This window comes from Phoenix dactylifera, chromosome 12 (genome assembly GCF_051530095.1).
Source record: "Phoenix dactylifera cultivar Ajwa chromosome 12, Ajwa_hap1_PhDact_Kaust_v1.1, whole genome shotgun sequence".
Lineage (NCBI taxonomy): Eukaryota > Viridiplantae > Streptophyta > Magnoliopsida > Arecales > Arecaceae > Phoenix > Phoenix dactylifera.
This window is the reverse complement of record NC_143201.1, coordinates 29,523,050-29,544,854: the sequence shown is the minus strand read 5'-3', so window position 1 is coordinate 29,544,854 and position 21,805 is coordinate 29,523,050. Positions and strand designations below refer to the sequence as shown.

General features: G+C 38.2%; 1 protein-coding gene across 2 annotated transcripts in view; it reads left to right on the top strand.

Annotated features, from left to right (window-relative positions):
• Nucleotides 1-21,805, top strand: part of LOC103704848 (spatacsin carboxy-terminus protein) — a 38,335-nt gene extending 16,530 nt beyond the window's left edge. For both annotated transcript variants that reach the window (XM_088708045.2, XM_008788325.6), the window contains exons 11-26: nucleotides 3,245-3,644; nucleotides 3,761-3,903; nucleotides 5,883-6,053; nucleotides 6,522-6,719; nucleotides 8,306-8,866; nucleotides 8,969-9,028; nucleotides 9,164-9,486; nucleotides 10,806-11,238; nucleotides 11,393-11,860; nucleotides 14,582-14,698; nucleotides 14,801-14,922; nucleotides 15,006-15,759; nucleotides 15,931-16,185; nucleotides 16,269-16,451; nucleotides 19,436-19,774; nucleotides 20,565-21,805. In XM_088708045.2, the coding sequence (XP_088564171.2) occupies nucleotides 3,245-3,644; nucleotides 3,761-3,903; nucleotides 5,883-6,053; nucleotides 6,522-6,719; nucleotides 8,306-8,866; nucleotides 8,969-9,028; nucleotides 9,164-9,486; nucleotides 10,806-11,238; nucleotides 11,393-11,860; nucleotides 14,582-14,698; nucleotides 14,801-14,922; nucleotides 15,006-15,759; nucleotides 15,931-16,185; nucleotides 16,269-16,451; nucleotides 19,436-19,774; nucleotides 20,565-21,317 (5,280 nt within the window). In that variant the 3' untranslated portion in view covers nucleotides 21,318-21,805. The remainder of the gene's footprint in view (nucleotides 1-3,244; nucleotides 3,645-3,760; nucleotides 3,904-5,882; nucleotides 6,054-6,521; nucleotides 6,720-8,305; nucleotides 8,867-8,968; nucleotides 9,029-9,163; nucleotides 9,487-10,805; nucleotides 11,239-11,392; nucleotides 11,861-14,581; nucleotides 14,699-14,800; nucleotides 14,923-15,005; nucleotides 15,760-15,930; nucleotides 16,186-16,268; nucleotides 16,452-19,435; nucleotides 19,775-20,564) is intronic.

Genomic DNA, 21,805 nt, shown 5'->3' with positions numbered 1-21,805 from the left:
CACACACAGAGAGAGAGAGAGAGAGAGAGAGAGAGAGAGAGAGAGAGAGAGAGACTTTGCTTAGCTGAAACATGCAATATCCACATGCTGCTTTCAAGTTGTTCCAGTAAAATAAAGGAATTTTTCGAATGATGGATATGCTTGGGTTAGAATTAATGCAAATTCAAGCCTTGATTCACCTGACACCCACACCTCCCCCTCCCGAAAAGAGAGAGAGAGAAGAGAGAAGAGAGAGAGACAGAGAGAGGCACTTAGATTTCATATACCTAGTTCTTTTTTCCTTCTTCTCTTCTTATTGGATGTGCTTGTGAAAACAGCCTTCTTACAAGATCAACCCATTTACCTCCATGCCTTCAATTACGAAAGTCAATTTATGTGGACAACAAAAATAATTATTTTTTTTGAAAAGAACTGTTGATCCATGCCTTTTGGTTTCTTTCAAGGTTCATTAAAAAAATGGAATATTTATTAAAATTCTGATCTTTGCACGGTAGCTCGCAAGGAGTGGAAGGAATGGGCATCTCATTATACAGATGATAGCAAATTATGGGATTCAATTTGTCTCTTTGGCTTATAATTGTGGTGGTGAGATGAATATGGTTTCTTGTATTGAACTTGTCGGAATCCCTCTTCATCTTGACTCTTCTCAAGTCAGGAGGAATTTTGGAATGTTGCTTCCTGGTTTCAGAAGCTTAAATTACGACCTGTAAGGTTTGTATTACTGGCAGTTGGCCTTTAAGGTTTCATGGTAGGGATATTTTCTTTCTTGTTGTTTTGGCTGGATATACCACTTCTTTCTGGTTTGACATCATGTTGAGGCCAGTCACAAAAATCTGCTTAACGTTTTCATTGGTGCCCTTTGGACTTGGAGTTGTATGAGCCAACTCCATTTTGACTGGAGAAGGCTTAGATGATAATGATGATTGTCGATTTGATGCAGTAATTGCATTCAAAGTTATCTACCTCATTGCTGTATCTTCATAGATGATTGCATGACTGCATAGAAAGTAACAACGACAAACTCAAATATTCAATGCATGGATGTGACTTTTGGTAACAACATTTTTATTAAGTCTTGCCCACACTCATATGTAACATTCTTGATCACTAGGTTTTATCTATTTACTTATTATTTTTATTTTATTACATATTACTTGGATGCTTCATTTTTAAGTTTTTTTAGAAGTGTTGACACTTTTGATATGGCATGACACGACACGGTTCTTGACTCCTCTTTGAAATATCTTGCTGATATCAGCAAAAGGTGCCCAACTTGTTGTGGAGTGTCATGCAGGGGACTCTTATCTTAAAGTGCCAGACGCTTCAAGCAAAGTGTCCTTATGTTTCTTTTATAGTTATCAAGGTTATGTGAACACTTCAAGCAAAGCGTACTTATGTTTTTATTATAAAGCTATCCAAGTTATGTAGGCACTTTATGCAAGGTGCCCTTATATTTTATCACAATTAAATGGGCAAGTGAAGTGTCATTATGTTTCAAATACAAAGTTACCACACATCTTAAGTAAGCTTAAATGAACCTAACTAGTAACTTAAATAACTCACAAACTGTTGTCTATTCTATTAGATGGCATATATTTCTCTGTCCCCTTTGGATAAGCGTCAATGCATACATTTATAAATCAATATATATTAACTTAATATATATGCTAGGTTCTCGTGTGTAGACTTTTGGAGGCTGCTTTCTTCGGCACTTGAGGTATATTTACATACATTTATAAATCAATATATATTAACTTAATATATATGCTAGGTTCTTGTGTGTAGACTTTTGGAGGCTGCTTTCTTCGACACTTGAGGTATATTTACATGTATATCAAAAGGGGCTAGTCATTTCAAGGGGCTAAAAACACCCAAAATGACAAGTCATTGCCCCAGCCTTGGTTTATTTTTGAAGAACATTGAAAGCTGCTTTGTTTTGCTCCCCTGCAAGTATAAGGCATTCTATTATTTATTTATTTATATTTCAAAAATCCCTTTAGTTTATACAGATTGTCATTGATGATATTTTCTAAATCTAATAAAATTGATGACCTTATTTCCACAAAGTAGTCTTTTTTGCCATCTTGCAAGGACTATGTTCTGGAACGAAGTCATGAAATATAGCTTAGTTAGAAAGCATTTAGTTACCTTTCCTGCAATGAATGGTCCATGAATTTGCAATTTTGAGGATCTTGGTACTTGTCTGATAAAAGTTTATGTGCACCAAGATGCCTTCCTTTCATAAAATTTAATCATCTTCAACAATACTTGCTTGAGGTACACAGCATTAAGTTCACAGAAGGTTGTATGCAATTAAATGAGAATCATGACATGAGGAGATAACTTGGCTGGAGCTATATCTGACTAGCGACATATTGCCTATCAATACCTGATCCTTATTAGCAAAACTTGGAGAAGTTGTTAAAGGATGTGGCTTAATGGGATTAGCAATAGGTTAAGCCATTTGAGTGGGGTTTGCTGATGACTAATATGCCAAGAAGATATGCAGCTTCAGCCCACCAGTGCACCAGCCAATTGCTGCATTAAGAAATCATTACGATGAAGTGCTACTGCTCACTGAAAAATGACAAAAAATGAAAATTGAGGAAAGAATATCATTGCTAATTAAACCTTTGAATTTAATCATTGAGAATTTTGAAGACAGATAGAGTTTACAGAAGAGTAGATTGACACAGCAGGAGGCAAGTTAAGAGACAAGTAATTAACCAGTGATTGATGATTGTGTAATTGTAATATTGAGTATCTTGAACTGAAAACACTGGCTCATCTATATTGGGATTAGTATGCCTTCTTGCAATATGTTTGGATTGCTTAGTCATATGCTCTATAATTCTCTAGTTTTCTAAGTGAACATAATGCCATTTTATCACAAGATTGAGAAATATTCATCTTTCTTGTATTGTTTGCTTAATTCATTTATCTATTTACTATCAACTGCAAGACATGTTCATTTTAGAAGCTGTACCTCTTCTTTTCAGTCCCATATAACCATTTTATTATCAATCAAATTTACTGATAGAAGAATAACTGAATCACTCTTCAAGCATTTGCCTGGCTTTTAATTTGTGGAATGCTGACTGACATATTTGGAAAACTAAATAACTATCTGACTAAATGATGCAATGCCTTTCAGGGATTTGCCTGGCTTTTAATTCGTGGAATGCTGCCTGACATATTTGGAAAACTAAATAACTATCTGACTAAATGATGCAATGCCTTTCAGGGAGACTGCCAATGGGCAAAATGGTTGCTTTTTTCTAGGATTAAAGGATGTGAATATGAAGCATCATTCGCTAATGCCCGTTCAAATTTATCTCGTCAAATGATCCTTGGCAGCAACCTCAGTGTTCTAGAGATTGATGAGATAATACGGACTGTTGATGATATGGCTGAAGGGGGAGGAGAGATGGCTGCTTTGGCCACTTTAATGTATGCTGCTGCTCCGATGCAAGAGTGTGCTTGTTCTGGAAGTGTGAACAGGCATTGTAGCTCTTCTTCTCAGTGCACATTAGAGAATCTAAGGCCTGGTCTTCAGCACTTTCCCACCCTGTGGCGGACGCTTGTAGCCAGTTGCTTTGGGCAAGAAGCAAATGACTATTCTTTGAGTTCCACTGCAAGTAATGGTAAATTTCTGACCTTTTATCTCTTGGCCTTTTGTTGTCTCTGCTTGCATTCTTTTTTTTATTATGCATTTTTTTGAAAAACAAACCTTCCTGCTGACTGATTTTTACCTCTTCAGTTTTTGGAAAGTCGGCATTCTCAGACTACTTGAACTGGCGCAATAGCATTTTTTCATCTGCTGGAGGTGATGCTTCGTTAATACAGATGCTCCCATGCTGGTTCCCAAAGTCCATTAGAAGATTAATTAAACTCTTTGTCCAGGTTTTTCTCTTTTTCCCCTTCTTGTATTTTGTCGTAATCACACAGTATATATCACCGAGTCATTATGTTGGAACATTGACAGATGAATTTATGGAGAACACTAACCAAACAATCTTATTGGTTCCCCCCCTTTTTCTTTTAGGAACATATCTATGTTTTTTTTTGACTTGTTTGGAGTAATTGAGAGCTGTTTTTGCTGCACCGGGAATAGCATAATATTTTAGTCTGATAAACTGTGGTGTTACTTCTACCTGAAAGTCACCATGGCCCCCTCAGTTTTGTATTGGTTAGTTTTAAAGGTGTCCAGTGTTTGGTTTTCTAGTATATGAAATGTGCGAAAGGCAACACAATCATTGCAAAACAAAGTTAGGACTTCTTCTGGGAGAAAGACCGTGTGGCCATAATTTGCCCCTTACAATAATTCCTTTCATAATGTAAATTCTGCTAGGAAGTAATCATGACAATCTATCCTTGCAGTTTATGCACAGCTATTGTAAGGATACATTATCAACTCTAAGATATATAATAGTGAAAGATAAAAAGATTTGGTGGTGACATTGGTGACATCATGTTATAGGCAAATGATCCTAGCCATTATCTTATGGGCTAGTCGGTGGTGGAACGACATCCTACATTCGGATCTCAAGATGGGATCATAGCAACATGTAATATTATTGTAATGTTTTACCTTATTAAAATCTAGGGTTTTCAAATGTATTTTCCCTAGTCCAAAATTAAGCTATTCCCATGGGGGAAATGATCTAATTTAGTTGCCTTCTCGAAATCATGAAATAAAGAAGCTTTATACTCAAATATGGCCTCGGAATTAAGTTTCGTTACAGAGTCAATAGCCTTGTTGGGAGTATAACTAAATGTGCACGTCCATGATAAAATGCATTGCACATTATTGATCCCAGCTGTGATGAGCACAACTTATGCTTAATGTCTCATTGATTGCCATAAGAACGAGGATATTTATCAAATATTTTTTTTTAAAAAAAAAATTAGTTGGAAACCTGGCTGGGTTACCTTAGATGCTAACATGTTTGTCTAGTGGTGTTGTTAATCTAGGAAGCATTTTAATGTCGTCTTATGCGGGGGTTTCCTCCTACAAAGTTAACTGCTATTATATCAGAATTATTAGTAAATTCCAGGCCTCAACTGGGTGATATGTACCCTAAGGTGGACAACCGGACACCTTAATTATCCATCTTATCTGTAAACTTGGATACACCCTCCATAAGTGGTTGAGCATTCTTGTTTCTAAGGGTAGACTGAAACATATATTCGAATAACTCAACTTGCTCCTGTTTGTTATTGACACATATATTAATAATGAGGAAGTGAAGTTCTGTTTCAGATTCACATCCCACCATTTTGCTTTTTTTTCATGACATTCATCGAGTATAGAAATATTAGTGTCAGATAGAATATTGTCGATGATTAGCGTGAATGAGATTCGATAATCTATATTATTAATTTTGAAAGAATTGTGATCTTGATGATTGAATATAAACACTATGTTATGAAGCCAATCAAATAAACCCAGTAGAAAAAAATAGGTGATTGTTCTTTTCATGTTAAACGAGCATTCATGTTCCTATGATTAGTTTTCTGTGAGTAAATATATGTTTTCTGAATGAAAGAAATGACATTTTAATATGCTTATTTGGCTGGATAGCACCTGTTAATTGTGATAAGTATTGCTTCACAATGATTTTGTTATAAGTTTCTTTTTGAATTGATGTCTAAATTAGTGCCAAGCTATTAATTGATTCTTCATGCATTTTCGACTTAAGGACAAACATATATGTCATTGCTTGGAAAAAAATACAAGATACATTTTTCTTCCTATGTTATAGCAGGTTAGTCTTGATGTTTATGTTCAATGACTATCCCTTGATCTTACATAAGCCCCATAAAGATTAGATTTTATCCATCTCCGTGTATGATTCTTTGTTCTTTTTTATTTATTTTAGGGTCCTCTTGGATGGCAATCACTATTGGGTGCAGTAACTACCGGAGAATCCTTTCTATATAGAGATAACAATTATGTTGTTAATGCAAATCGGAATGGTGGAGCTAGCGCTATATCTTGGGAAGCATCTATACAGAAAAGTATTGAGAAGGAATTATGTTCTTCACTTGAGGTATGGTTTTGTGATAAAATGCCAATTTACGTCTATTCTAAAAGTATGGATGGGTGGTAATAACTAATAAGAATCTCAACACGCATGATATGTCTTTTATTACCTAAATTTTCTCTGTACTTTGTATTTTCTTTTTCTCATCCATTTTCAAAATTGTATCATTTCTACAATTTGATTGCCACAAATGTTGAAGCAGTTTAGAGTATTTCCTGTTATGCAGTCTTTAAAGCACGCTTGATCATTTATTTGCTCAACACAAAAGACAGACACATACACACTCAGCTGCTGTATGGCAACAATATTTGGACTAAAGCATAATACATATAAAACATAAAAATGTCTATGGTGCTATGTTTTATTTCATATTTTTTTCCATGTTTCTCGTCAAGCTAAGATTGCTTTTGATGCAAATCACTAAGTTAATGAATCGGTACTTGTGTGATTTTACCAGATTTGAATTTGTTTCAGGAGAACAGATTTGGGGTAGAGCACCATTTGCATCGTGGCCGAGCATTGGCAGCTTTCAACCATCTTCTTGGTGCACGGGCTTTAAATCTAAAATCGGCGAATGCACGTCAAGAACTGTCTGGACAACCAAATATACAGGCAGATGTGCAAGCAATTCTTGCACCTTTAACTCAAAGCGAAGGATCAATTCTTTCATCTGTATGATGCCTCTCAACTGGGTCTTTTCTGAGTTCCAACTGAGATATCTGCTCTTTATTTGTTTTTGAATCTTAAGTCGAAAGTATTTTTTAAAAAAATTATGCATAAAGTCATTGGGTATGAGAAATACATAATTGTTCGACATTATTTTCAGGATTTTATGATCCGTGATTTGAATCAAAATAGCCTTAAGCAATTTGGATGTCATCCTTGGTCTAAATTAGGCAGTGTGATGATATGTAGACCCTTATTATGCGTTGTGGAATCTCTTGGATGATATGATGTTTTGACTGTTGTGGAGCCTGTAGAACATAAACTTAGCAATCTTACTAGAGTTATTTTTTTAATTATTTTTTTGAATTCTAAGAGTAAAGAGTGCATTGAGGTATATCCCGATGGTCTGCTTAGCTACTAGAGTTTTTGGATTCAGGTCTTGGATGGTTGCATCCCTAAGTATTTGGGCCTAGATAATTGCAGTGCAGGTGGGTCTTCTCTCCCTTTGTCTCAAAAAAAATCTAAGGGTAAAGAAAAAGAGATTTAGAATTCAAGGAGCCAAAGGCAAGGGGAAAATTTTTATTTTCTTGCAAATATTTTGTCAAAATTTGAACTTCCCTATAATATTCTACCTTGTAAGCATTATTGTGTGGTTGGAGACTTGGACTGCTGATTTTGTTGTTTGATGAACATACTCAAAATCCTGACATACTGTGTCCATAGTAGCATTAGAAATCACTTCCAAGTTCCAATGATGTCATATAAGTCATTGCAAAATTGAGTTTGGGGGGTGGGGTGGGGGGTGGGGCTTTGGTTCATTCTTTAGAAGAAAATGCAAAGGAGGCAGTTTACTTACAAATCCGTTTTTGATGATGGAAATATTGTTGATATTTGATGAATGAAGTATTGGTCTGTCTTTGTAATTTTTTTAGGGTAACCTAGGATAGCATTGGAGTTATATGGTGGGTTCAGATGTGTATACCTGTATATATGTGTTTATGCGTGCGTGCGAGAGTATTGAACAATCAGACATGATTTTATCTCGCTAGACATATTAAATATGAGCTTGTTGTAGTGGAAGCTAGATTTCACATGTTTATTTGTGATGGTTTTGTATTTTTTATTCATCTGATATACAATTTACTTATTTTTCCAATTTTTAGAAGTATTGATGTACTTCTAAAATTTATGAAAGCAAATGGAAGGAAACTTACGAAATGTGAGTTGACATGCAATTAGATCGAATCTGCACCAAATCTTCTCCCTCTACAATTTGACTCAAAACCAATCCTAACAATGTTGGTTGTCAACTATTATGAACACAAGGATTAAGTATTCATATTTTCACTTACAAAGATAAAAATGTTATTCATTTTTTCTGTACAAATTGAATATGCTCACACTGTTTTATGATATAAAACAGAACAAAAATGATTGGATCTTAAATTTCTTATGAACAGGTATCATGGATTTGTTTGAACTTTTGACGTATTATTGCTACGCAGTGGTTAAATTTATTGCTGAATTTCTAATGCAATCATTTTCTGTATTTATATTTCCTAATGAATGCTTTGTGCGTTCTTCAATATTAGGTCGTGCCACTAGCTATTATGCACTTTGAAGATTCTGTACTGGTTGCTTCATGTGCGTTCTTTTTGGAGCTTTGTGGTCTATCTGCCAGCATACTTCGTGTGGATATTGCTGCACTACGGCGCATTTCTGCTTATTATAACTCAGCTGAGCATAATGTACATTATGAGCATGTTTCCCCACGGGGTTCTGTACTTCATGCAGTATCCCATGAAGGCGATCTTACTGCTTCTCTTGCTCGAGCATTAGCAGATGATTATATTCACCATGATCATCTTAACATTTTAGAGAAAAAAGATGGTCCATCTGAAGTTTCGAAAGATAAACCATCACAGCCTCTCATGAGTGTCTTACACCATCTGGAAAAAGCTAGTTTGCCACCAATAGATGAAAGCGAGACTTCTGGCACTTGGCTTCTAAGTGGAATTGGTGATGGGTCTGAATTCCGATCTCGGCAAAAAGATGCAAGTCGATGCTGGAACCTAGTCACGGCATTCTGTCAGATGCATCATCTTCCCTTAAGCACAAAATATCTTGCTTTACTTGCAAACGACAATGATTGGGTACTCCTATTCATCTTTTCCATTGCTTTTTTTTTTGACTGTTGATCTGGCAACAGCAAATATCTAATCTAGAATGATAATGATCACATATGCTTTTGGTAGGTTGGGTTCCTAACAGAAGCTCAGATGGGCGGCTTTCCGGTTGATGTTATCATCCAAGTGGTAGGTTTGATTTCTTTTAGGAAAAATGGTCAACTCTGATTACAATCAAGTTAATCTAAACTCTTCTCCAATAAGTAGCCCTACTTTCTGATTTAATGCATGTCTCTTCTGATTTTATTAATTTGGACTTTTCAGGCAGCCAAGGAGTTCAGTGATCCACGACTCAAGACCCACATATTAACTGTTTTGAGAAGCATGCAGTCAAGAAAGAAAACTAGCTCTTTGACAAACACATCATCTTCAGGAAGCAGTGAAATTTCTTTTGATACTGATAGTAGCACAACTTTGGAACTTTTTGGGATTCTTGCAGAGTGTGAGAAGCAAAAAAATCCTGGAGAGGCCCTTCTAAGAAAAGCAAAAGACTTACGCTGGTCTCTGTTGGCAATGATTGCTTCATGCTTTCCAGATGTTTCTCCGCTTGCATGCTTAACAGTTTGGCTTGAGATTACAGCAGCAAGGTAACAATATCTCATCAAATCGGCTTAATAGTTGTTCTCATGTTAGGTTGCATACATCTGATTCTTGTACACTTGGACCAAATGTAGTGTCCCCTCGTTGATGTTACCGGTATCATAAAGTTTGTTCATTGTGGTGCCTTTTTTCCCTTTACCTATAATCACATAGCTCATGTTCTGTGTCTCGGTATTAGATCACATATTGGTTCGTTATCGGTAAGCATAACACACCCCCTACCAGCACATGGTACTAGGGTTTGCTAAATCAGTATTGAGAGTTGTGCCGACCAGCGAACCAATATGGTATCGTACCAGTCAAGGTTGGCAGAATCATCCCGAACCATACCGGCAGCTTACCGGAACGGTTCCGACAAAGAAACCAAAACGCCATCGCCGGAGGAGGAGAAGGAAAGAGAAGAAAAGAGAGCGCGAGTGGGGGAGGGCGGGAGAGGGAGGGAGAGAAGAAACAGGGATCTGGCCGCGGCCTCCTCCACTTGCACTAGCGTCGGCCTCCCTCCCTCTCTCTCCTCCGCTCACTCTCTCTTTTTCTCTCTCTCACGGTCTCCTGTGTCGGTATAGGCTTGGCACGGCGCATGCCCGTACCGACTCAGGCCGCTGGGCAATCGGTACAGTGCCTGGTACCAGCACAACAGATCCTGGTTCCAGTACATTTTGTACCGAACCGTGGTGTACTAGAACCAAAAAGAGGGAGGGGGTTGAGAGGGGCTGAGGCTTTTGAAGTCACCAGAGAGAGAGAGAGAGAGAGTCCGAGGCGAGAGAGGGGAAGCAAGAGCTTCGAGAGCTTTGAGCCATCAATTGGGAGCTTCGGGAGCTCCGCATCTAGTGACAGAGACTAAGAGAGGGAGAATGGGAGGGAGACCTAGTCGGGACGTCATTGTCGATATGGATTGAGGGCTTCAAACAAGGCGTTGGCACTTGGCATTATAAATCAAGATGGGGACCGAGGGCTTTTAACAGGGCCATCGAGGGTTTCTATAAATCTTGTTTTGATTGGCTAAACCATCCTAATAATCAGCTGTTTTGGTTTGGTACGCCCGAACCGGCTGGTTCAGCATGGTTCAACTTACCCTGCATGGTACACTACTACAGTTGGCGTCGCACCCATACCATATGTCGGTGAGTGTACTGAGCCCCTGTACTATACTTGTGCTGTATTGGATCAGTAGGGTGCGCCTTGTATTAGCTGGTGTAGGTCGTTGCTTTGAACCTTGCATGTAGCTTTTCCTGTATTCTTGTAGACATGCCATTCTTGTATTCTGTAATGTTGCTTTATTGAATGCTCATTGTTTGCTCTGGTTCAGGGAGACATCATCTATCAAGGTGGATGATATATCTTCTAAGATTGCAAACAGTGTTGGAGCTGCTGTTGAGGTCACAAATACATTACCAATTGGAAGCAGAATGCTTGCATTTCGTTATAATCGGAGGAATTCAAAGCGAAGGCGTCTTATGGTACCCACTTCAGGAAACTCCACGATGGGTTCCTCTTTCAATGTTCCTAGCACATCAACCTCTACCATAGCTTCTATTGCTCAGGAAATTGTCAGCGAGGAGGAAAGCAAGAGGATGGTCATGGAACAACCAAAAAGTTCCAATGATCTTGATGAAGGTCTTGCATCTCTGTCAAATATGGTAGCGGTGCTTTGTGAACAGCATCTATTTCTTCCTCTGCTTAGGGCTTTTGAGATGTTTCTGCCATCATGCTCTCTTCTCCCTTTTATACGTTTTCTTCAGGTATGTAGGCATTCTTAAATCTTGATTAATGGATACAGTTAAATGAGTTAATATTTTGTCTTCTAGCATGGTACCTCTTGTCATTGTAATGACCTACATTGACCTTTATTTTGACTAATTTAAAACTTTCACTCCTTCATAATGCTAATTTTAGGCATTTTCTCAAATGCGACTGCCGGAGGCTTCTGCCCACCTTGCATCATTTTCAGCTAGAATAAAGGAAGAACCATTTCTTGGTCAAATAAACTCAGCAAGAGATGGGCTACTTAAAACAGCATGGATAAGCTCCACTGCTGTAAAAGCTGCAGACGCTATGCTGTCGACATGTCCATCAGCATATGAGAAAAGGTGCTTGCTGCAGCTTCTCGCAGCAGCTGATTTTGCAGATGGGGGATCTGCTTCAACATATTTCCGGCGACTATATTGGAAAATCAATCTAGCTGAACCTTCTCTACACAAAGATGATGATGTATATTTAGGGAATGAAACTCTGGATGATGCTTCTCTTTTGACAGCACTCGAGAAGAATGGGCATTGGGAACAAGCTCGTAATTGGGCAAGGCAGCTGGAATCAAGTGGTGCATCTTGGAAGTCTGCAGTTCACCATGTTACTGAAGCACAGGTATTCTGTTTTGTATTCTTTGAATAGGTTTAATTATTGTGAAAGTTGTTGGATTTTAAGTCAAGGATTGGAAATCACTTGTGCCAACCGAGGACTAGTACGGGGGACCTTGCCACACCCTGATTTTAGTGAATCAGGCCCGAACTGCTCCATACCATGCCATATTTAGGTGTATTGCCCCAATCATGCTGCATCAACCCTGCACTACTTGGTATTTTTTTGATATATATTTTTTTTGCTCCATTTCTACCAAGGCAGAGCGACCCTGTACTGCCCCCATGTTGAGTACATACCGTACCGGCTGGTGATTGGCGAGGTCCATATGCTGGTATTCAATTCCTTGTTTTAAGTCGCTTATATTTAGAGATTTTTGGGTGTTATGGCTGAGTAAGTAGTTGACACTGTTCTGTGGCTTGAGTATTTTTCATATTTTAGTCATATAAAATGTTAGTTGCCTGTTGAGATTTTCTGGACATTATGGGGATCTATTTGGTCATATAGATAATGTGTTCAGATCAACCATCAGGGCTCTGGTTTCTTACTTTTCTTTTTGTTTGAATATTGCCTTTTTTTGTTGCTTCCTTTTATTTAAAGAAGTCCTATTACCATTACCTTTATGATAAATTCTCTCCCTTTTAATAGGAACCTCTATTTTGTTTCTTTAAAATATGAATGAAACCTAACAGTGTGCACCACATTAGTTTTTGGGTGACCTCATGTTCTAAATCTTCTCCTGTCTGTTCTTTTAATTTTCATCTGCATGGACCTCTCTGCCAGACCGTCAATGTTTATTTTAGCAATAAAAAGGAACTGGCATAGACACTAATTATGAAGTTCAATGGCATAATTGCTTTAGCATGTTGTATGGTAGTTTTATCTTCAAGAAGTTGGCAGGGAAGATTAAGGCCAATGCTATTGTCTAATAGAGGCTGAGAATTGCATTTAGCATGACTGTCAATGTTTGGTAGATGATGGCATGTAGCAATGTCCTCATGGGGAAATTAGTGGAATCTACTTTGACAAATAATTTGGGACAAAAAGGTAGCGGAATCTACTTTGACAAATATCTTAAGACATAGTAATAAACCTTTATATGAACATAAATTAGTCCATAGTCATAGTATAATTAAATAGCAACTCTCACATTGCGATGGACAATAGGATGTGAATATTGATGGTAAAAGAGATGTTGTAATTTTTTGTTGCTTCCAACAGCACTTGGGTGTTCTGATCGGCATCTCTCTCTTCAGAGCATGCATTGGAGAGATGTCCGGATTTGATTCTGGAGGGCATCTAGGAACTATCCATAGGTTGAAAATTTGGTGGAAAGATGACAAAGCGAGACATAGATCTGTCTTTATATTCAAAGCCACCGACATAATGAGTTTTACTATTGTAGGAGCAAAGATGCATGATGCGAGCTTGGCATCAAGAAAGAACAAATGTGCTTTCTATTTATTTTATTTTTTTTGCTACACCGGACGACTCATACAATTCTAGTATGAATACATCCAAAAAAGTCAAAATACAATAGGTTACGAAACGCCCGAGGCAGCTCCCCCTCACTAGTCCAAAGAACCCCCCCCCCCCCCCCCACCCCCACCCCAAGAGTGATTTGCCACAAAGGAAGTTATCTAGTCCGCAGCTCCATTGGCCTCTTCGTAGATGTGTCTCACCCTGAAGATAATGCCACCACTAGCCATACCTCAGATGTTCCGAAGCAGGGGGTGGTGTCTTCCAGCTTTTCTAGGACATCCTTTAATTCAACCAATCACTGTGGCAGAGTCACCCTCAAGCAGGATGGCATTGGCCCTCAGGACACGCCGAGCATGACAAAAACTAGCCCAAGTTGCCCTTAAGTCCATCCCAGGGTCTGAGATGTCGAAGATCGGGCTTCCTTCGGTTGCCCCCACTCTAGAATCCGGGTCTCTGATCACAAAACCTACAGCACCACCCCTCCTACTACCATCCAAAACACTTCCATCAGAGTTGACTTTTATAAACTTAGACATATTTCAGTGGTTTCCATTTCTACATGAATGGAAGATAGGCCTGCTCAAGCCTTGGATGCAGCCCAAAGGCCTAGAAATTGTTGTTCTTCTGCCCCACTAGTTCATATTATACTTATTCTCAATTAGCCTGCATCTTGGACCTCCCCTCGCATATATTCTTTGGTTGCTCTTTTCAGCTAGTAAACTGACTTAAGCCTTGAGATGATATGATCTTACAATCCCTGAGCTATGACTATAATTCTTGGTCAACAACAGATATGACAGACACCTCCGAAACCCCATATTGCCCAGCTTCACCCTCATCTTTTTCTTTTTCTCATTAACTATTGCTATTTTACATCTTGGGCATTGGATGGTCTGCATCTGAAGCGTGCTTTATACAGGTACATCTTGGCTGCCTGTCATTTAATAAATACATTAGGACTCTTGATGTATCTGCTTGAGTATTAACTCTTGAGAATAAATTATTTATTAGTTGATCTCATTCTAAAAAAGCTGATCTCCCATTCATGATTTTGTTTAATAATAGCTGATCTTTGAATATCCTGTTAGCCAAACATTCTGTAGCATTTACTCGGCTATTATTAGTGAGGAAAATCAATTCTTATGTCAACTTTATCACTGATCCTTTGGCCACTGGTTGTCTATGCTTGTTTTCATCCTATTATAGGTATGTTGCCTTTTCATTTCCAGTTACTAACTTTTGCAGGCTGAAGCCATGGTGGTGGAGTGGAAAGAGTTCCTTTGGGATATCCCAGATGAGAGAGCTGCTTTATGGAGTCATTGTCAGACACTTTTCCTTAGATATTCTTTTCCCCCTTTGCAGGTCATTCTATTGCTGTTCCTTTAGCATGCTTGGAGACACTAAACTGAAAACTAGCTTCAGCTTCTTACTTATCGTTGGTAAATATTTTATTTTTTTATGCAGGCAGGACTATTTTTCCTCAAACATGCTGAAACCATTGAAAAAGAGATTCCAGCAAGAGAATTACATGAAATGCTCCTTCTTTCTCTACAGTGGTTAAGTGGAACTATGACTCAGTGCCCCCTGTGAGTGACATTTTAAACTTCTGCTGCACAGCAACCCATTTGGTTTTTCTTAGTCTAATTCAATACTAAAATTCCTTTTACAGTGTTTATCCCCTGCATCTTCTGCGGGAGATTGAGACTAGAGTATGGCTCTTAGCTGTGGAATCAGAAGCTCAGTTTAAGGCTGACCTTGCATCACCTGGTTCTGTCCAGAATCTGGCAGGGGGAAATAGCGCCAGCATTATAGAACAGACTGCAAGTATCATCACAAAAATGGATAATCATATACATGTGATGCGGATGAAAGCTGCAGATAGAAATGGAACAAGGGAAAATAACCAGCCACATCACCGGTACTCACAAATCTCAGAATCTAACAGTTCAGCAACGGCAGCAAATAGTACAAGGATGAGGAGAAGGGCCAAAACATACCTTCCATTGAGGCGGCCTGTTATTGACAACATTGATAATGATTCTGATGATTATCCCAATTCTCCACGTAGTTCCAAGAGCAATGGTGATCTATTCAGAAATTTTCTGTTACAAGAGGATAGCATGAAAATAGAAGCATCTGTCTCAGCATGGGAGGAAAAGGTGAGGCCTGCAGAAATGGAGAGGGCAGTTCTTTCTCTCCTCGAGTTTGGACAAATAACGGCTGCTAAACAGCTTCAACAGAAGCTGTCCCCAGAACATGTGCCACTCGAATTTGTCCTCATTGATGCTGCTTTAAAGCTTGCTGTGTTATCATCTTCCAATGACAGTGGAGAGCTTAGTGAGTCAGTGCTTGATCCTGATGTCCTTTCAGTTATTCAATTGGTCAATGTACCAATCAGCAATCATATGATTGATCCCTTTCAGGTTTGATTAGATAGATGCTCATAATTTTACCATTATTAAAGAAATGATTTGTCAAGTTTCCATTATTTATGTGAAGTTGCATATATGTTAAGTTCAATAATCTAATGAGTAGAAGTATATTAGGAAATTATATGATTTTTTTTGGTGATCGTGCTCGTGATAAAATTACAGGCTTTGGAGTTATTAGCCACAAAGTGTGGTCAAGGTTGTGGGGGTGGACTGTGTAGGAGAATAACGGCAGTTGTTAAAGCTGCCAAAGTTTTGGGTCTTCCATTTTCTGAAGCATTTGAGAAACGTCCTATTGAGTTGCTACAATTACTCTCTCTAAAAGCACAGGACTCTCTTGAGGAAGCCAAGCTCTTAGTGCAGACTCACAGCATGCCTCCACCGAGTATTGCACGAATTCTCGCTGAATCCTTTCTGAAGGCATGTTCGCTGCTTCTTTTACTTTGGAGACTGATGCTTTACTTGTGTGCTAACAACTGTTTTGTATAATTCTTTGTGCCCAGGGATTACTAGCTGCACATCGTGGAGGATACATGGATTCTCAAAAAGAGGAAGGCCCTGCCCCTCTTTTGTGGAGGTTTTCAGACTTTTTGAAGTGGGCAGAGCTCTGTCCTTCTGAACCAGAAATTGGCCATGCACTGATGCGTTTAGTGATGACTGGACAAGAAATACCACATGCTTGTGAGGTATATCATTCTATGATTTGTAGAGGCATATGAACCAGATATCCTCCTATTTAGTTGCAGTTCTACTTTGTTTTGTTTTCATTTTGTTCGCTTTTTAAAGAACTTGAAATTATTGGGTATTTCTTTGTGATGCTAAATTACTTTTAATTGGTACAATCCGAAGTTTCTGATAATTTTGATTTAAATCCAATGCATAATGTAACATAGATAATATATGCATCTGTAGATGAGTTGGGAAAAGACGAGCATTTTTTTTGGTTATTGTTATCAAGATTAAATCCCTCATCTTCATGTCACTGCTCAACAAATTTCAGAGCTTCTGTGTATCTAGTTCCGTTGTACCATATGACATGTAAATGTTAAGATTTAAAATAATTACTTCTTCTTGCTCCTAAGAAAACTTGAGTACCATGAGATAATTTTCTTATTGAGAAAATTTCTTTCTTTGTCTGGATACCTAACAGTTAGAGGAATGAATACAAGGGTGTTTCTAGTTAAATTCCACCTGCTGTAGCCACCATCAACTAGATCAAGGGCCTAACATGTATTGGATTGAGTAGAAATTCTGTACCTTGTTTGTCTAGAATTTACAGGATTTATATTTATTTTTTTGCATACAAAGTTTTATCTTTAGAACTATCTTAACATGTATCTTGTTATCTAGTATGCAGCACACATCTGTCATCATATATTCTGTTTTTCTTCTATATCTCTCAGTCCGTCTGCCCCTGAGATTGCCAAAGATACGTATGACCAGTGATTTCACCCTGGGATTCCTTGTTATGAAGTTCTAAAGCAAGGTTAGATGCCAACTGAGGTTTCAGAGATGGGTCAATTTTGTAAAGCCCCATATTGAACTTGTATGGAAAATTAATTATAAGTGAAAGGATGGATGATCATCTCCAAATCCATTATTCATGGAAAGACATACCAATGAGAAATACACATCCTGCAGCTTTTTTGTAATGAGATTTTGCTTGATGGAGAAACCCGGAATGAAATTGGTTTTAGTAAAACTAGATAAGAGGCACTGAAGCATTCCTTGGAGCTCTGTCTTATACGACCACATAGGACCTCACTGGGAAAATCTAATTTGTCATGTGTCTTCCCTGTTGTTTTAAGAAGAGTATCCAACCTTCAGTCTCCTCAATTTGGTTCCTTGTCCAGACATTACTTAATTGTTCTTTGCAGGAATGCAAATATCCACCAACTCTACATTGGGGGTCATTAAGCTCCAGGAAATCATCCCAAGACTGGACTTAAAGACTCCGTGTGGCTGCATGCCTTTGATGAACTTTCAAATATCCTACCAAATATGAGTTTTTATATCTAGGGACGCCATTTACACCCAGCACATACCTGCCATCTGCATACTTCAAGAATACTGACCTGCTAAAGTCCTTCATTTTCAACTCCCACTTGCCATAACCAATTAATTTTAGAAGCTAGATTGGTACATGTTAACCTTTAAATTTTAGAGGCTTCTCCCTTGCTAGCACAAATTCTACCCCCCATCCAGTAGAATGCAGTATGGACAAAATCATTAATGTTGCTAAGCGCTAACTGTATTCACAAGTAGCTATCATTACTAGTGTTGAATCATGTGTTCGTATTGCAAGAGTACTTGAGGAGGAACAATTATTTCATGGTTTAGTGATGAGGAACTAGCCATTAGAAAAGCTGAAAAGTAGAATTTTGCTCTTCAATTGTTTGTCAAATCAGTAATGCATTTTCAACATCTGAGTTCAATTCTCTGAGAAAGACCCATTATGTAGTGGGCTGGTTCTTTTGTTAGAGATGTGCAAGTTAAAGCTATAAGTAGTAAAATAGAACTATTTTATATAAAACTAAGATTGCCTGAAAAAAACAGTATCATGGAAACGTCTCCATGTTCATTTTTCTCATTACATATTATTCTCATTCCAATATTCATGACCAAAATCTCTTTGTGGTTGCCGGACATCAGTGCATATTTTCCCCATCAAACTCTCCTCCTTACCTGCAATTTTCGCATTTAAGTTCACCCAAAGTGTACAGTATCTTGCAAAAGGAATAGCTGTCACCAAGTATGAGCTTACTTGAGTAATATCCATGAAGCCAAGTACGTCTCAAAAACAAGTTAATTTTTTTTATAGAAAATGGGTTCTTGAGCCATTTTTGTGTTCTTCTCTTAAATGTTTACGTGATCCTTAGTTTTATCAGTTTTTCTAAGATCTATTGAATGTTTGGCTTTCTTTGATTTGCTTGGGATCATTTTTGTTTTGCAACATATCAAATGGATGAGAGATAGTATTTGTCTGGTTTCTAGTCCTGTAGTTTGTCTCTATTAAATATGATAATTCAAATTAGCTTAGCAAAAGTGAAACACTGGAGGAAAATTGAAGTGACTTTCATATAATGTCCCTGAGATGGAAATGAAGGTTTAGGCGCTACCATAAACCCTATACTATAAGTTGTTAGCTACCAATTCTGATATTACATCTTCTCTTCTGAGTACTCTGATACCTGGGTCCTATAATGTTTGTTTCGAATTGCTTTTCCTCACAATGCTCGGTTGCACAGCAAACAGGATAAGCTCTCACCAAGCACCACGTCTAGAGAATAGATAAGTTCTGCAATGCTTTGTGAGCCATGCCCCTAATATTTTGTTCACCCAGTTATGAGTTGCTGCATCACTATTTTTTTAATTTTTATTCCATTTTTCACCTAAATTATTTTTTAAAAAAACTGAAAAAATGTATTCCTGTTTTTTCTAATTTAGATGTAAATTTTAATTTGGCCAAAAGCATTTGCTTAGAATTGCCACCAAACATTGTAGGGTTTATTATGATAGCAATCAGAACTCTTGCCTCCTATACATGACTAAGAAATGTGCAAATTTAGTTTGTGATTTAAATTGTGGGATATGAATTGTTTTTGTAAAAAGTTCTAACTTAGCTTTTATTTGACTAGCAATTATGCCTGACAAGTTGGAATTGTCTCAGGTTGAACTCCTCATACTGTCACACCATTTCTACAAATCTTCTGCCTGTCTTGATGGTGTTGATGTGCTCGTGACACTGGCAGCAAACAGGGTAGAATCATATGTACTAGAGGGAGATTTTTCGTGTTTAGCTCGCCTAATCACTGGAGTGAGCAATTTCCATGCCTTGAACTTCATTCTTAACATCCTCATAGAAAATGGCCAGCTGGAGCTGCTACTTCAGAAATATTCTACTGCTGACATAGCCACAGGCACAGCTGCAGCAGTCAGAGGATTCCGAATGGCTGTTCTTACATCACTGAAGCTTTTTAACCCACAGGATCTTGATGCATTTGCTATGGTTTGTAACATTGCTCTTTTTCTTTATTTAGTAGGCAGGAAGTTATTAAATTGATGTATCCTGCTGCCATGAGCAGATTTTTGAGAGGTGCTGCTACCTTTCGCAAAATTTTGATGACTGAAATATGCACACTTTGTGGAACAACAATTTCTACCTTCTCATGAACTTAAATTTTATATGAACTAAATATTTAAGGCTTTATGTCGCTGAATTACTCAGGTTTTTTTTTATTTAGAAGCTACAAATTCTTGTTGCTTTGACTATTTTTCCGGTTCATCAATTTGAGCTCTTATGATACAATATGAAAAAACTTAATTTTCGCTTTACATTTTGATATACAAGCAAAGTTGGTATACTATATGAAAGAATTTTACGTTATGGAGTTCTGTTGAATATCTGAAGGGGTATTTTGTTCCCTGAAAATTAGTTCAAGTTCTTTTCATCCTCTTTTATGATGTTCTACCTGATCTGTGGTATTTACATATCCTTTATTAGCTAGTATTTTACCACTATATCCAGTTTCATCTTGTGAATGGTTAAACAAAACTCTCAGCTTATCAAATTATAATGATACTCTAAGTTGGTATGAGCATCATGAGGTCTATTTGTGAAAACATGCATCGAATGGGTTGCAAATGTGTCATGTAAAGGCTATGAACATAAATTATCTGTGACTGCACTAAGATGGATTTAAATCTGTATTAATGGTTATATGACATCAAATCTATCTGGCAGTTATTTTTTTTCCATTGAAAGTTGCATGCAAAAATTGACAGTCTTTTGCATGCAGGTCTACAACCACTTTGACATGAAGCATGAAACTGCATCACTCCTTGAGTCTCGATCCGTGCAATGCATGCAACAATGGCTCTCTCGTCGTGATAAGGATCGTCAGAATGAAGACTTGCTTGAGGCCATGCGCCACCTCATTGATGCTGCTGAAGTTCTCTCCACCATTGATGCTGGCCACAAGACTCATCGTGCCTGTGCCCGTGCTTCCCTGCTGTCCCTCCAGATTCGAATTCCTGATCTCCAATGGATTGATCTCTCAGAAACCAATGCTCGTCGGGCCCTTGTTGACCAGTCCCGTTTTCAGGAGGCTCTCATTGTGGCAGAAGCATACAACCTAAACCACCCGGGTGAGTGGGCTCCAGTTCTATGGAACCTGATGTTAAAACCAGACCTCATTGAACAGTTTGTTGTAGAGTTTGTTGCGGTGCTGCCATTGCAGCCATCAATGCTTCTTGAGCTGGCAAGATATTATAGAGCTGAGGTCGCAGCAAGAGGAGATCAGTCACATTTTTCTGTGTGGCTCTCACCAGGAGGGTTGCCTGCAGAGTGGGTAAAACATTTAGGGAGGTCATTCAGGATCCTACTGAAGAGGACAAGGGATTTGAGGCTAAGAATGCAGTTGGCAACAATTGCAACAGGATTTGGTGATGTGATTGATGCATGCATGAAGGTGTTGGATAAGGTTCCAGATAATGCAGGCCCCCTAATCTTGAGGAGGGGTCATGGTGGGGCATACCTTCCGCTTGTGTAGTCACATTGCAAGTTCTTTTCCAGTGAGGTGACAGTACAAATGGTGCTTAAAGTGGAAAGGCCTGAGTGGATCAGATGCGCCAGCTTACTGAGAGCCTCTTCCAAGCACGTTTGTTTTTCTCATTTTTGTTCTCTTCTATGTACAGTTGAGTGCGGATATTCTTTTGGATACACAGGGCTGAGTGAGGTGGGTTTTTCAAGCTTCATTTTGGCCTGAGTTCTTTTTTATTTTCCCGTAGGTAGCTTATAGTAGTTTGCTGGTAGGCTTCCCATCTCTGATGGAGTGTTGTTTTGCTGTATTCTTTGTGTAGTGTTGCATCATTTACTCTTCAATTTTGACGTGTAAGCATCTTCTTCATTCAACAAAGACATGTATAAGCAACCTGCAAAACTGTGCAAGGTGAAAACTGGTACCATTGTAAGCCTTACTCCATAGCAACTTGAGGAATCCAAACCTACTGTGCCCGTTGGTAGGGTTCTTTCTTGTTA